Here is a 15,403-nt window from a genome sequence, read left to right as displayed (position 1 = left end):
GTTGGGCTGGAAGAATATCTCCCTTGGACATTTTGTTGGCTCTGCCACTTCAGAATTTGATTTGTGGCATTATTTTAAATATTCATTTTTATTTTAAATTATTTAAATATAACTTATTTAAATTAAATAAATATATATAAATATATATTAATTATTCATAGAAATGACTCAAATCTTTAGAATACTAGGTGAACTCAATTGATTGTTTTTTCTGCTCTGCCATCTTGGTTCTGCCCTCTAATTTACTTTTTAAAAACCTTATTTTTATTGATATCTTTTTTTTTAGAAAATCTCCATTTTTTCTCCCTTCCCTTTGCCAGCAACTCATCCCTAAAGATTAAAGATTTAAAAAAGAATGAGGAAAAAAAGAACAAACTAGTTAATTCCTGCCCTTTGGAGAAGCATTGGGAGCCTTCTCCTAGTAGGACTAATACCCTGCATTTCTCTGTCTCTATAGGTATGCCTTCACAGGCATTTACACATTTGAATCTTTAATAAAAATATTGGCCCGAGGATTTTGTCTGAATGAATTCAGCTACCTTAGAGATCCTTGGAATTGGCTGGATTTTATAGTGATTTCCCTGGCGTAAGTAATTCTCATATATGATGTACATTTGCATGTGTGCATATCTAAAAATGTGAGCTCATATTATAGGACCAGAATTTAGGGGCCAACTCTTTGAGGACAGAAATTATTCCATTTTAGTCATTATAACCCACTGCTTAGCAAAGTGCGTGTCTCAGAGCAGCCACTAAATAGATTCTTTTTGATGGAATGATTCATTTTCAAATTCTATTAAAGTGATTGAGTCATCATTCTTGTCCTCTGCACTTAAGTTATTCTAGCATGGTCACTATAGTACAGTTTAGTTTTTTCCAGTAAAAAGACTGCCCTGGAGATATCAAAGGGCAGCTATGTGGCTCAGAGGGGAGAGCCAGGCCTGGAGTCAGGAAGACCTGAGTTCAAATTTGACCTCAGATTCTTACTAGCTATGTGACTCTGGGCAAATTATTTAATCCTGTTTCCTTCAGTTTCCTCATCTGTAAAATGAACTGGAGAAGGAAATGGTAGACCATTTCAGTATCTTTGCCAAGAAAGTCTTAAATGAAGTCACCAAAAGTCAGACACAATTGAACAACTGAATGACAAAAAGAGGAAATGGGACAGAGAGTATGTTAGGAGCAGTTTTAGGTTTGACAGTGATTTGTGATAAAGAGATAATATAGCCTCTTGTGTTGGCTTTGGAGTAAAGAGGAGACCAGACCCTACCTTTGGTGCAGGCTAGCTTTATAACCACAGGCAAGTCACTTAGGCCCTCTTTGTCCCAAACAATTTTCTAAAACAATAAATTATGCAGGACCTTTTCCCCCAGAAGTGTCCCTTCTGCCAATTTAATCACAGTGGTGGTCTGAATCTAAAAACGTTGTGGTCATAAGGCTCATAAGATCAAAGACCCAAAACTAGAATAGGCCCAAAGGCTTAGTGTTTGGTACATTTTACAAAAAAGGAAACTGAGGCCCAGGGCCCCAGGTCACTCAAGTAGTAAGTAGGAGAGTCAAGATTTGAATTCAGGTCCCCTGAAACACACAGATCTAACAGTCTTTTCTTCTTATCCCATTTTTGAGTATCATTAGCAACCATACAAGAGAAGGCAGAGAGGTAGTTTGCCCACCTAAGTGGGATTCCATGGGTCCATTGGAGGGTAGAAGCAAAGATGGGACCCAAAAAATACAAAGGACCAGTCTTCTAAGGGTGGGTCAAGAGGTTCTCCAAGAACCTGAGTCAAGAGAATCCCCTAGCATCTAATATCAAAATGGTTGTTGAATAGGTAATTGGGAATTAGTAGTTAAAGGTCCACTGGGGCTTAATCCCCATTCATTTGACTGTCTCCAATATTCCTATTTGAGATGATATTGGCACATAATAGGTCCTTAAAAATGCTTGTTCCTTTCTCCTTATCCTTCCTGACATCAAATGTAACTGGAACAGGTATCTCAATCACTAATTCTGGACCAAGAATAATTATATGTTTTATGTCCCTGGAGACAAAAAGACAAAACTAAGCAGATATTTGTGTTTAAATTATAGGCAGTTAGGAGCCACAGAAGTTTCTTGAGCAGGTGAATGCTGTGGTCAGATATGTTGTACAGGATTCTCCATTTGGTAGTTGTGGAGGGGTGGGAAGGGGAGAGATTGGGAGCAAGAAAATAATGAGGATGCTTCTGAAGGGAATAACAGTCTCTGTATTAGCAGAGAGGGCAACATGAATACTCCTTGAGAGATCAAAACCCAGCCTCAACAACCTCCTTCCCTAGGGAAATGCTCTCTTCTGCAGCATATCCCCACATATACAATTCCTTGCCAAATCTTGTCATATCTACCTGCACAACACCTCTCCATGCATCACACAGCCACTGTGCTAGGAGACCTTCATCACTTCTCCCTTAGACCATGGCAGGAGTCTTCTGATTGGATGCCGTGCCTTCAGTCTCTTCTTATTCCAGTCCATTCTCTCCTCAGCTACAAAGGTATCTTCTTAAAGTTCAGATGAACAATGTTATCCCCTTTCTCAATAAATTTCCAAGACTTCCCTTTCCCTCTAGCATCAAACATGAAGTCTTCTGTTTGATATTTAAAACCCTTCCCAACCTGACCGCCTCCTGCACTTCCAACCTTCTTCCAACTTCTTCCCCTCCATGAATTCTTAATACAAAACATTCTAGACCACCTGATGATCCTCACATAGTACTTCCTCTCCTGTCTCCTTGGGATTGGCTATTGCCCCCCCCCATTCCTAAAAGTCTCTCCCTTCTCTCCTCAGTGTCCTGGAATCTCTGACTTCCTTTTAGGCTAAGCTCAAACATCACCTCCTACAGAATACTTTCCTCAGTCTCCTCCAGAGGCCAACATTTCTCTAAGGATACTTTCCATTTATTCATCTATTCTACACATATCATCAATAGATAGTTGTTTATATGTTGTCTCCCCCATCCTACCATGAGTTCCTTGAGGGCAGAGACCACTTTGTCTTTCCTGTAACCATTTACAAATGTTTATTCACTGAACGATTGATTAATATATTCTGGCAGGTACATTGCTGAAGTTACAGACCTACGTGGGGTTTCAGCTCTAAGAACTTTCAGAGTATTCCGGGTTCTGAAAACAATTTCAGTCATGCCAGGTAAGAAGATGGAATTGCTTTTCAAGCTAGGTATCTAAAGGAAACTTAAGGGAGTTTGGTCTCCTCCACCGAACAGTCTGGGAATCAGTAAAGAGGTGGTTAGCAATTGGGAGAAGGGGGATGCAATGAAACCTGCCCTCATCCAGAGACTTCCAAGAGTGGCTTCAATGCACAGTCCTTGTGTCAAGGCCAGTTTGCCCAAAATTCATCAGAATTGTGAGCATAGATTTTGAGCTGGATAGAACCATCTTCCTGATGATTATTTGTCTACTGCTCTTTCGGTCCTGGAATTGAAACTTCCTTTTTCTCAAAGGCATCAGGGTACAGTGGACAAAATCCCAGCCTTGAAGGAAGGAAGGCAGGTTTGAGATCTGAATCTGAAATTTAATAGCTGCAAGACCATGAGCAAGGCTGAGTCTCAGTTTCTTCATCTGCAATATTTATTTCTTCAGGGTTGTTGCAGATGGGATTATGAAAGAGGATCATGTCACCAACATGAACATGCTGTATTAACCCCAGCTGTTGTTGTTAACCTTTCCATCGGAACCTTTAACATTATTCCTATCATAATTCATTCTTCTGATTACCATCAATGGTCCTGGAACAAATTGCTATCCTACCTTAATGGTCTTTGTATAAGGGGATTTTAGTATTTGGATAAAAACAATGATCTGAGGGTCTTCTAGCTGGGTCACGAGATACTTACCAATGAGCTGTATATTTTCCAACAATGGCAGGATCTTGGCCAGAGCTTAGGTGCCAGTGTTGTCTTCGGAGGAAACATGACTACTCTCTTGACCAAATTACAGCTCCTTTGTTTATTTCATCCTTGAGGCTAAAGAGTCTCTAGGTCCAGGCACAAAACAATCGCCATTTGTGAGGTCAACCTCAATATTCCATGCACAAAGCAGAGCTCTGAGGCAAAATCTTGATTTGAAATTTCCCTCTCTCCTCTAGGGTCTGGGATCATGGGTCACTACTGCCTTCTAATTTCCATGGGGTCAGAGAGGGATGAGTTGCCTGAGGAGTTCTTAACTTTTTTGTGTCATGGACCACTCTGATAATCAGAATAATGTTTTCAAATGAACAAAATAGAATACAAAGGAAACCAATTTCATTAAAATAGAGTTATTGAAAATGTTTAAATAAGAAAACATTCATAGACTCCAGATTAAGAACTGCTGGGTTGGTCCAATGACTTCATTGCCAGATGAATCATTTGCCCAAGGCCAGGCAGTTGGTGAGTGGCCAGGGTTACTGGTTTCTCCAATTAGCAGAGAGTGATTCAGTTCATTGAAATGAAAAAATGGAATAAATACTCCCTGCTCCTTACTGTACATGCTGGGTCTTGACAATGAGGAAGGAGAGCCATAATAGGAATCAAATAGATTTTTTCCTGATTGATTGATTGATTGAGTTCATTCAGAGAGATTGTAGGAAAAATGAAAGAAATGGGATTACCTGCATCCATTCTCTCAGCAAACACCCCCTCCTGACAAACACCCAGAAAGTTGGGCTACCACCAGGAGTTGAGGGTGTTCAGATAATTACATTCTCTATGATGAACCATGTGGTACTTTCCACATGTGTCTCAAAATAAGCTTGCTCCAAGCATCAGGAGGGTGAGAGACCTCAGAACCAAAGATAACCTGTCAAGGAGAGACCCTAAAATGTGAGAAGTTGACTTAGGATGGCCTGGAGCAGGCTGACCTGAGTCATAGCTTCTCTGAGTACGCCACCCAGGATTTTCTTATTTTAACTTACTATTCTTACTCTTCATGTAAGTCATTCCCTTGTGTCACAGAAGGCTTAAGTGCTGACAGCACCCTCTCTACATTTCAGCTACCTAAGGAATCATTCCCACCCTAGATACAGTGCTGAAAGAAAGGTTTTGGCTGTCTTTCTATTCTGGAGCTTCTAAGTTGTTATTCATTGGTCTCTCTAGGCTTAAAGATCATTGTGGGTGCCCTGATCCATTCTGTGAAGAAGCTGGTGGATGTGATGGTGCTGACGGTCTTCTGTCTGAGTGTCTTTGCCCTTGTGGCCTTGCAGCTCTTTAAGGGGAACCTCAGGCACAAATGCATTAAGAACTGCACATATTTTAATGTAACCAATGATTCCTATGGTGAAAACAAGACATGGGATTTCTGCAATAAGGAATCCGGTAAATCTGCCAAGCATTGAAAAGTCCCTTTGTGCCTGTTTTTTTTCCTCAGAGTTAACAGATCAGCCCCTTGTTGCTCTTGGTATTACTAAAACACTATCTTGGTGTCATAATAACAGGATGGAAAGAGAATTGCAGAGGCAGAGCCATAACTAAGGTAGGACAGCTGTGACCTCGTTGGTCAAATTGAAAGCTACAGTATTATCCCATAGGAAATTTCTTTCCTCTAGAAATCATATCTTCAGTTTCTCAGTAGTGACCAGGGCTTTTGCAGTATAGAAAACATCTGCAGTGTCCGCATACATTTCTTCTTGCCTTCTCAACCGCCATCATGGCCAGATTTCAGGCAAGCACTTTCTACTTATTCCTTACCATTTCTCTAGGGCTTCAAATTCCTAAATAGGCCTGCCCGAAGACACAGCATTACATCTCTCCTGGCTTCAGTATTTCCTTCTAAAAAATGGGTGGGCGGGGAGGAAACTAGATGATTCCTGAAATCTAGTCTACGTCTGACAGTGTATGACCATAAAATTAAGATAGGCCCCAAAAACATAATTTCTTTTCAACATATGAAATTACCTTGACTATAAGATGACTGGCTCATAGTCTGTGACAACTGTGTCATGAATTTAAGGTAAATAGCAATGGGAAGACTCTGGAACATTGGGGCAAGTTAAGATGAAATTCTTAAATCTAATAAATTTTGAAGATGACTTTTTTGCTATCTGGAAAATATTGTTTGTAATGACCAGAGTGCACTTAGTCTCTATGGATCTCCTTGGTTCATAACCCTCCCCTTTTCTTCAAAACAGAGAAGTAATCTGAATGCATAACTCTGGAAGAGATCAAGTCAAGCCCCCTCATTTCATAGACAGTGAAACTGAGGCCAGAGAAAGGAAACAGCTTACCCAAAGTTTCAAGTCAGTAGCAGAGCTGAGCTTAAAACCCAGATGTTCATATCCAGGACTCTACAATATCTGCCTCTAGTATTTGGACCCTCAGATGACCAACTTCCAAAACAATCAGATGATAATTAAAGGAATCAAGGGCAGAGTCTATTTTCTGTTGCCCTCATGCAGGGAAGAAGGAGCGCTATTTCATTTATTCATTTACCCATGCAACAAATATTCCATTGAATGTAAACTCCTTGCAGTAAGGGTTATTGGGTTCTTTTCTTTGTACCAGTATCTACCGTAGTACTTTATCATATAGTCTGGGTTTAATTAAAACTAGATGTAGGAGATAGAGCACTGACTCTGGAGTCAGGAGGACCTGAGTTCAAATGTGACTTCAGACACTTAGTAATTACCTAGTTTTGTGACCTTGGACAAGTCACTTAACCCCCATGGCCTTGCAAAAACCTAAAAAAAAACCCATTCCATAGTTTTCTCAACTACTTAGCCTAGACATGGTCATTCACAAAGCAATTGAGCACTTCACCTGAACTAGCAGCAAAATACAAATCTCCCACAAATCTACCTTGGATAGCTCCTGAGGCCACCTTGCTTCTGGTGTTCCAGACCTTGGACAGCTACTGCATAATGCATAAGTTTAAATTTTGCTAAGTCTAGTTTGGGTAATGCCTAAGACTACCATGCCTGTGGAATGCATTGTCCGGAACTTGGGCAGCTACTGCATAGTGCCTAAGCTTGAAGTTTGCAAAGTGATCTATATGTTCTCCCATTGGGTTGTAATGCAAACACATTAGGATATTTGGTCCCTTTATACAAATCCACTGGCCTCAGCTTTTTGCTTTTCACTTCTACTTTCCCCTAAGCAGAGGCTCCTCAACACTAACCACTTTTTTTGTGTCTCCAGCCTTGAGGTTGTCCAAATATACCTTTTAGTATCTCCATACTCATTCCTTTTGAGTGAATTTCAGTACGGTAAGAATACTGATAACATATTTCTAGCCTACTTTGAGGTTTACAAGCACGTTTCTCAGAACAACCCAATTTGGTTCAAGTGCTATTGTCCCATTTTTCAGATGACGTAGTTTAGGCTTGGGGAAACTAAATGTCTTGTCTATATTTGTTCCACTAGTGTCAGTCAGGATTCGAACCCAGGGTTTTCCTGACTCCAAGCTGATCCCTCTTTGCATTATACCAAGTTGCTGATGTTATATACCCCAAACATTGTTCATTGCTAATAACAATAATTCCTCAAGGTTGGCAAAACACTTTGTATATGATCTCAATTTTATGGCTCTATGCAAACAAAATTACACAAATGATCCATTATCTACAAAAGTCATTTTGATTTATCATCCAGTGTTCCCAGCTATTCCCTGGAAATTCTGGATTCCTCAGTTCTTAAATGGTCAGTGTGGGGAGGACACAGAAGGTTCCAAAAGACCTGATCTCTTTCTTTCCCATGTTGTATAGATTACTTGATGAAAAAGAATGGCACAGAGGATTACCTACTCTGTGGCAAGAGCCTGGAAGCTGGGTGAGTAGATGTCATGTAGCAATGTGCTGTTTGTTCATTCAGCAAATGAATCTTGAGCCCTTGCTGTGTGCCAAGTCCTGAGCCAGGGACACAGGAGCCAGAGATGATGAAGGCCTTGGTCTTGCTCTCTAGGAGCTTGTGTTGTAAGGGCAGAGTTGGTGGGGAGAAGGAGGGAAGATTGAACTCAGAGGCTGCCTCTCTCTCAGGTACATGGAACAGATAGTATCCCCCATTTCACAAATGATGAAACTGAGGTAACTGCTACCAAAAAGCAACAGATTCTTTGCCAACTAGGGGGCAAACTCTGCTGTTTCTAGCTGCTGAGGGAACTCCAAGTACAATCAGCACCATGATTAAACATTTCCAGTTCCACAAATAAGCATGGAGCATGAACCTAATATGTAGGCACATCTGGAAAAAGAATGGTGGAAATCACTATTTCCTTAGGGAAAGAGTCAGTGGGAAAGCTCCCTTTCAGTGCAGCCCCTGAGACCATCATGTTGACCTAATGTTGGCTCAGGACGAGGTTTCTCCCAGTCTTATTTTCTGTTCTGTTGATGCCCACAGGAACTGTCCTGAAGGCTATTTATGCCAAAAATTCAAAGAAAATCCAGATTTTGGCTACACCAGTTTCGATAACTTTGGCTGGGCTTTCCTGTCTCTGTTCCGGCTGATGACACAGGATTACTGGGAGCGGCTTTATCAGCAGGTCTCTTTCTGAGCTTTGCAAACTTTTCAGTCTCTGGCCCCTTGGCATGCTTAAGTGGAAAAATTTGGCTTTGGGAGCATCCTAGCAAGTTAGGATCAGCATTGTGCAGCGAATGGTCCTTGCTTTTTCTTCCCTTTTATTGATTGTGCTTTATGATCCAACCCACAGAATGGAAAATAAATTGATCTTCCAAAGAAATAATGTTCCGTTAAAAAAAAAGATTGAAAACTGACTTGGGAATCAAAGGATCTGGGGTCAAATGTTAATGTTGGTATTTATTACCTGAGGATTCTAGGTAGGCTCCCCCCCCCCCCCCCCCCGCGAGTTTCAGAGAAGGGCGGACTAGATGACCTCTAAGCTTTCTCAGTTCTAAATCTAGGCTATGACATTAGCTTCAACTCCTGCCTCAGAAATTAATTTATTTATCATTATTTTATCCTATTAGTGAAGGCTTACAGAATTATGTGCCATATAATCATAGTAATAATAAAAATCCATGCATTGTGAGCAGCTTGAGTTTATAAAAGACATTTCTTACCAAAATCCAGGGTTATTAGCCCCATTTTACACAGATTAGGAAATTGAGACCCAGAGACTTGCCCAGAACTATAAAACTAAGAAGTGTTGGGCTATTGTATGGGCATTTGTGGATAAGAGTCAATTCCAAAAAGTTAAGAAAGATGTTAGCAGACATAGGGAAGATGTCCAAGCTTCAAGAAGCAGGGCCAGGACTGGACCTGGCCTTTTTATGTAGAAGGTGAGCATTGTGACTTTGAATAGGTGGTATCACGGATCTTACATAGCACCAAGAAACCCTCTCCCAATAGGCAATATCCAAAGTCTATTCACTTGAAATGCAATGAGCATTTATTAAGCATATCCCAAGTGTTCGATCTTGGGATGGGAACTGGATTTGAGCATCTTTCCCTCTTCCAAAGCCAATTCCTCTGTGATGAGAACACATGGAGGCCTCCTAGGGCCATAGAATCAGAATAGGAAGGGATCCACTGAGCCAACTCCTTCATTTTATAGATGAGACAGTGGAGACCCAAACAGGAAATCACTTGCCCAAGATCACATTTATCAAGTGGCAGAATCACTCAAATCATTTACAGAGAAAAAGCAACCTCAGGTCCAAGTCCAGTCCACATTTCATTGCACCAGTCATTCATGCCTCAGTTTGAATCAGTTTATCAGGTCCTATTCCGGAGAGATGTCTTTGGCTTTGCTGGTCAAGAGGTAGGTCTGGATCAGTACACTGACCAAGGAAGGAAGGCTTTGGTGGTTACAATTCCCTCTATTTCTTTCTTCCACAGACCTTGAGAGCATCAGGAAAAATTTACATGCTCTTTTTTGTGTTAGTCATTTTTCTGGGATCTTTCTATCTGGTCAATTTGATCCTGGCGGTTGTGACCATGGCTTATGAAGAGCAGAATGAAGCTACAATGATTGAAATAGAAGCAAAAGAAAAGAAGTTTCAAGAGGCCCTTGAGTTGCTTAGGAAAGAGCAGGAGGTTAGTGAGTCTGCCCTCCCTCCATCCCTCCCCCCTTCCTTCAGCTCAATTGGCATATTCTGAACTAGATGCTGTTCCATCCATACCTGGTATAGGTGTGGTACCTTGTTCCTTTCTTTCTTCCTTCCCTTTCCTTCCTCTCTCCCTCCCTTCCTTCCTCCCTCCCTTCCTTCCTTCCTTCCTCCCTCCCTCCCTTCCGTCCTTCCTTCCCTCCCTCCCTCCCTCCCTCCCTCCCTCCTTCCTTCCTTCCTTCCTTCCTTCCTTCCTCATCTTCTTCCTTCTTTTCTTTTTTCTTCCCTCACTTTTCTCCTTCCTCTCTCCCTTTCCTTCCTCCATTCTTCCTTCTCTCTTACCTTTTGCCTCCTTCCTTCCTTATTCAGGTCTGGATTGGACTAGAGGACTTCCAAGGTCACAGTCACTTCTAAGCTTTCTGAAATTTGCTCATCTATCTTCCAGTATATGTTTGACTATTTCTATTCTGCACTAACTTTTCTAAACAAGCTCATTTTCCCTATTATAATTTTCCTGACAATAAATTTTCCTGAAAAAAAATAATTTTTCTGAGAAAAATAGGCCAGGGCATATGTGGTTATAGTTGATATGGGTATATTTTGGGTCAAGTGTCTCAATGTCTTTCCTTTGCAGGTCTTGGCTGCCATGGGGATTGACACAAGCTCACTTCTTTCCTTTGAAATGTCACCTCTAGCTTCTAAAAATGCCAAAGAGAGAAGAAACATAATAAATCAAATGAAATCTGATGATTCCATAGAAGATACCAGCTATTATGCCCAGAGGAAGATGGTAACAGTTCATCTAAATATTTATGACTTTCCCTTTTCCAAGTCTCCTTTTGTGGTTGTTGGGTTGGATGACTGGGTGACTAGTGACCCTCAAGATCCACTCAAACATCGCCTTCCTATGGATGTATGTGGGGAAGGGGATCATGTTGGCATCCATCCCTACTTCAGATTGGAAAGAACTGATTAATGGATCAGTCAGTCAAAAGCACAGGTTAGGGACCCACCATGTGTCACACACTCTGCTAATTGACCCTGTGAGGAATGTCCCTTGTGTCTACTGGCAAGAGGAGAAATTCTTTTCCATTCTACTGATTCAATTCAGCAATGCCATTCAGTTGTACAACCTTTGGTTAGGCACATGCTAAATGTAGGTCTCATTCTCGTCTTAGAGAGACAAAAAGAAAATGAAAAAGCCTCAGAATTCTAGAATTTGAATGCTTGAAGGGGAAGGAAATGGATAGTTGGGCTGGGGTTTTCATGGAACAGGATAAGAAGCTGCTGCTCCCACAGTGAATGACAGACACTTAGAATGTTGTGCTTCCCCAGGGCCACACAGCTCCCCTCTGAGTCCATGTCCCTGCATCCCTTGGCTAGCTTTGACTCTTCCTATTACCAAAGACTTCCCCATCAGCACCTGGCCACCTCCAACCCTTGTAGAACTCTTCATATATCCCCCTCCCCAAACACATCCACACACATGCAGAATCTCCGAGTTGGAAGGGCCCTCAGAGACCAACTCAACTGGCATATTCTGAACTAATTGCTCTTCCACCCCTACCTGGTACGTACTTAGCTACCTGTACCAGAACCCCTCTAGTGAAAGGAAGCCACCTTTGTTTCCTTGGGTAAGCCATGGGGGTGCTAACAGCACCTACTTTCCAGAATATTTGTCAGGATCATAGAAGATTTTTATAAAAGTACTTAACATAGTCCTTAATACATAGTAGGTATTTTGTAAATACTGTCTTCCTGCCTTCTTCCTCTCCTCCTTCCTTCCTCCTTCCTTCCTTCCTTCCTTCCTTCCATTGCCCCATCCATATTTCCTCCCTCCCTCCTTCCCTTCCTTCCTTCCTTCCTCCCTCCCTTCCTCCCTTTCTTCCTTCCTCCCTCCTTTCTTTCCTCCTTCCTCCCTCCCTCCCTCCCTCCCTCCCTCCCTCCCTTCCTTCCTTCCTTCCTTCCTTCCTTCCTTCCTTCCTTCCTTCCTTCCTTCCTTCCTTCCTTCCTTCCTTCCTTCCTGCTTTCCTTCCTAATGGCTGAAGAAAAGCAGAACAAGCAAGCAAACAAATCCCAGGCTCTAACCACAAAGAACTTTTATTCTACTGAAAGGTAAAACAGGAACACAGAGAATGAAACATAACCTGAAGCAAGGTGAGAGAGATAGGATTGGAGAAGATTCTGGAAGAAATTGCACTTTAGCTAAGCCTAGGAGGAAGGTAAGAATCCTGGGAGACAGAGGTGAGGAGTGAGTGCATTCCAAATGTGAAGGATGACAGGCGAGTGTGCAGAAGCTGGAGATGGAATGACAAATTCAGACAACAGGCCCCAGGGTTCGTAAGGGAAGCAATGTAAAATAAAGTCTGGAAAGTCAGCTTGAAAATAGATTGCATGTTCTTTCAGCTAGGATGTAGCTGAATTTAGAGTGATAATAGGATTCTGGCCAGTAAAATACTCATAAATCCATTGGGGCTGCTTGGATGAGGCATAGAGACTACTGGAAATCATCAATTCCCCTCCATGGCAGATCTGATGGGAAATGACCTTAAATTGAAGGGACTGAATATTTCATCCAGGTAATTAGATTGGAACTCTTCCTTTCAACGACTTGAGGAAAACATTAATGAAATTCCAAGGTCTTTCCCTGGGGAATTCTGGAAGTTCATAATATGATAAAGTCTTTATTACTTAGCAGATGCAGACTCAGAGCCCCCCACTCATGGAATCAGGAGCCAAGGAGGCAAATTCATATTTTCAGGTGATTGATGTCCATTCTTTCATTCAATTATTGAACTTCCATGGTCACTCCACACACAGTCAGAACTCAGCCAGGCAGCTAGTTAAGTTTATCCTGTGTAAGTGTAATGGGAGGAGAACGATTCAGTTCCTGAAAGCCCACCCTTACTATGTCCAAATTCCATCTCAAGTTTGAAGACCTCCGTACTTGGGTCTGTGAGTAGGGGGAGAGGAAGTCACCAAAAATGACCCAGTGTCTCCTGGATAAGTTAAAGACACTCCCCTATTTTCCCTCCTTATGTAGAAAATACTGGGTCAAAATTGTCTCTTATGTAAGATGGAGTATTTAACTTGAAAATCTAAGATTTCCTCAGCCTCTGACCCTAGGTGGTTTTGGAGCTGGAAGGGGGTTTGATGTTATGAAGTGGGTTCCTTTCTTTACCTAGGTAGATTTCAGCATCTTCATACATGTTTGTTGGTTTGGATTGAGTTGAATTAAGCAATTTGTACAATTCTCATTGACTTTAATTTGGGCCAGTTTCCTTTTGATATGTCTCTGATGGATATGCAGGGCAATCTCAGACATAGAGAGATATTAAAACAGTGCACTACCCATCCAGATTTACTCCCAGCTGTCTTCTTTTCAGCTTTAACCTTCCCCAATCTGCTTTTTCACTGAAACTAGTCTCCATTCCTCTAATTGATCTTTGTTCAACTTTGACCCTTCAGATTCTTAGAGAAAGAGACTAGGAAAGCTAAAAGATTTTTGAGAACTCATCTTGTCTGGCCCAGGTTCCATGAACTTGGGATTTTAAAAAATGCTTTAAAGATGGTATTTCACTATTGGAAGCTTCCTTTGTTCTTCTCTGAATTTTATTTTATGCGTTTAAAAACATTCTTCTGAGAAGGGGTTCATAGGTTTCACCAACCTATTCAATGAGTCTGTGACACACACAAAAATAATAACCTTTATTCTAGTTTGGTTCTCTGAAATAGGTCATAAAGAGATGAAGTGGCTGGTACTGAATTCAGATCTTGTCTCTGACACTTATTACTTCTTTTAGCAGTAAAAGACTTTACCTGACCTGACCATATCTCAAGTGCTTTGCAAATCTTCAAGGACCATATAAATACCAACAATTGTTGTTGCAATTATCATTATCCTTTGAAGAGCAGATCATTCATTTATAAATGCGTGTCACTATCCAACAGATTCTGCATGACAGGTTACTATCAGTAATGTTTATACCAATGATTTTCCCCAATCCCTTTCTTTCCCTTTTTTTCCTAAATGCATTGTTTTTGTGTGGTACAAAACTCTATTTTCATATCACTAAATACACTCATTTTGTGTCCTATAATTTCTTCTACAACTTGAAAAGATAAGAATTTCCCTCCTCCCCATGCTCAATTTGCATATATTATTATTCTATTTTCTTCTAACTAACTGATGTTTTTTAAAAGCCATTGATCTTTTATGCATTTGGTTAATCTAATCCCATTTTTCCCCAATGCTCTTCTCTAATTTCCTAAGAGACTTTATTGAATAATGAACCCTTGCCTTAGTGTTATGCAATCCTGTAGTGTGCAATTCTAGATGTTTTAGAGTCCAAGGCTCGGTCACTATAACTTTCTGTTCCATTGATCTGTATATTGGTTTAATCCAACTCCAGAACACTTCAGATAACTATCCATTTAGTAGACAGTCCAAGTCTCCTTCTTTCTTTCCTCCTATATCCTTTGCCTTGGAGTTTCTGTCCTTTGATTACCCTGAATAGAACGACTACTTCTTTACCTAATTCTAGAAAAGAGCCCGCTGGTATCATCATTGGAACCTATTACAACAATAAATACATCCATGTAGTATTTTCATCTTTAATTATACAGCATTATCTAGCTGTGGCCATTAGAGGGCTTTACAATTATTTAATTTCTCTATTCTTTCCATTAAAATTGTTTTCTTTTTGTCTTTATATAGGTGTTAAGACCAGTTAAGGTAGAAATGGTTGATAATTTGTCATTAATAATAATATTAATACTTTAATAATGTAGAATACTTTAAAGTTTTCAAAATTCTTCACAGACATCTCATTTGACCCATACCACAGCTCCCTGAGGTGTGTAGGAGAGCTTTCCATGATCTCCCACTTTACAAATGAGGACATCAAGGCTCAGTGAGGGGCTGTCCCGAAGTTCAAGTCCCATCTTTGACGTTTAGCCAAATGACCCTCACCAAGTCTCTGTTTCCTCTTTGTAAAATGAGGGAGTTGATCTAGAGGCCCTCCAAGTTCTCTTTCAGCTCTAGAGAGATGATGTTATGACCTTCCATGTTAAGCCTAAAGTAGGAATCAAATCCAGTCTTTCCTTACACAAGTCTGACATTGGGGCTGGGGCATTTTTCCTAATGTCTCTTTCTTATTTTTTTGTTACAAATATGCCGAAGTACTCAGAATTTTTGGATTTATCTTATATCCTGCTAGAATGAGAAAACTATATATTATTTTGATACATCTTTTTGGTTCTAAATCTACGATTACACTATCTGCTGACAGAGAGATTCACATCTCTATTAACTTCGACAAGCCTGTTCTTATTCCTTTAACTTTTTCCCCTTATCTTTTTTGTTATAGCTAGCA

At 40.7% G+C, this 15,403-nt stretch overlaps 1 protein-coding gene across 1 annotated transcript in view; it reads left to right on the top strand.

Annotated features, from left to right (window-relative positions):
• Positions 1–15,403, top strand: part of LOC141496585 (sodium channel protein type 10 subunit alpha-like) — a 92,973-nt gene that overhangs the window by 22,052 nt on the left and 55,518 nt on the right. The window contains exons 3-10 of the mRNA XM_074199066.1: positions 451–586; positions 3,091–3,182; positions 5,128–5,346; positions 7,731–7,794; positions 8,362–8,503; positions 9,820–10,017; positions 10,663–10,824; positions 12,467–12,477. Coding sequence (XP_074055167.1) covers positions 451–586; positions 3,091–3,182; positions 5,128–5,346; positions 7,731–7,794; positions 8,362–8,503; positions 9,820–10,017; positions 10,663–10,824; positions 12,467–12,477 — 1,024 coding nt within the window. The remainder of the gene's footprint in view (positions 1–450; positions 587–3,090; positions 3,183–5,127; positions 5,347–7,730; positions 7,795–8,361; positions 8,504–9,819; positions 10,018–10,662; positions 10,825–12,466; positions 12,478–15,403) is intronic.

The sequence above is a fragment of the Macrotis lagotis genome, chromosome 8 (assembly GCF_037893015.1).
Source record: "Macrotis lagotis isolate mMagLag1 chromosome 8, bilby.v1.9.chrom.fasta, whole genome shotgun sequence".
In the NCBI taxonomy this organism is placed as follows: domain Eukaryota; kingdom Metazoa; phylum Chordata; class Mammalia; order Peramelemorphia; family Peramelidae; genus Macrotis; species Macrotis lagotis.
This window is presented reverse-complemented; position numbering and strand designations above follow the sequence as displayed.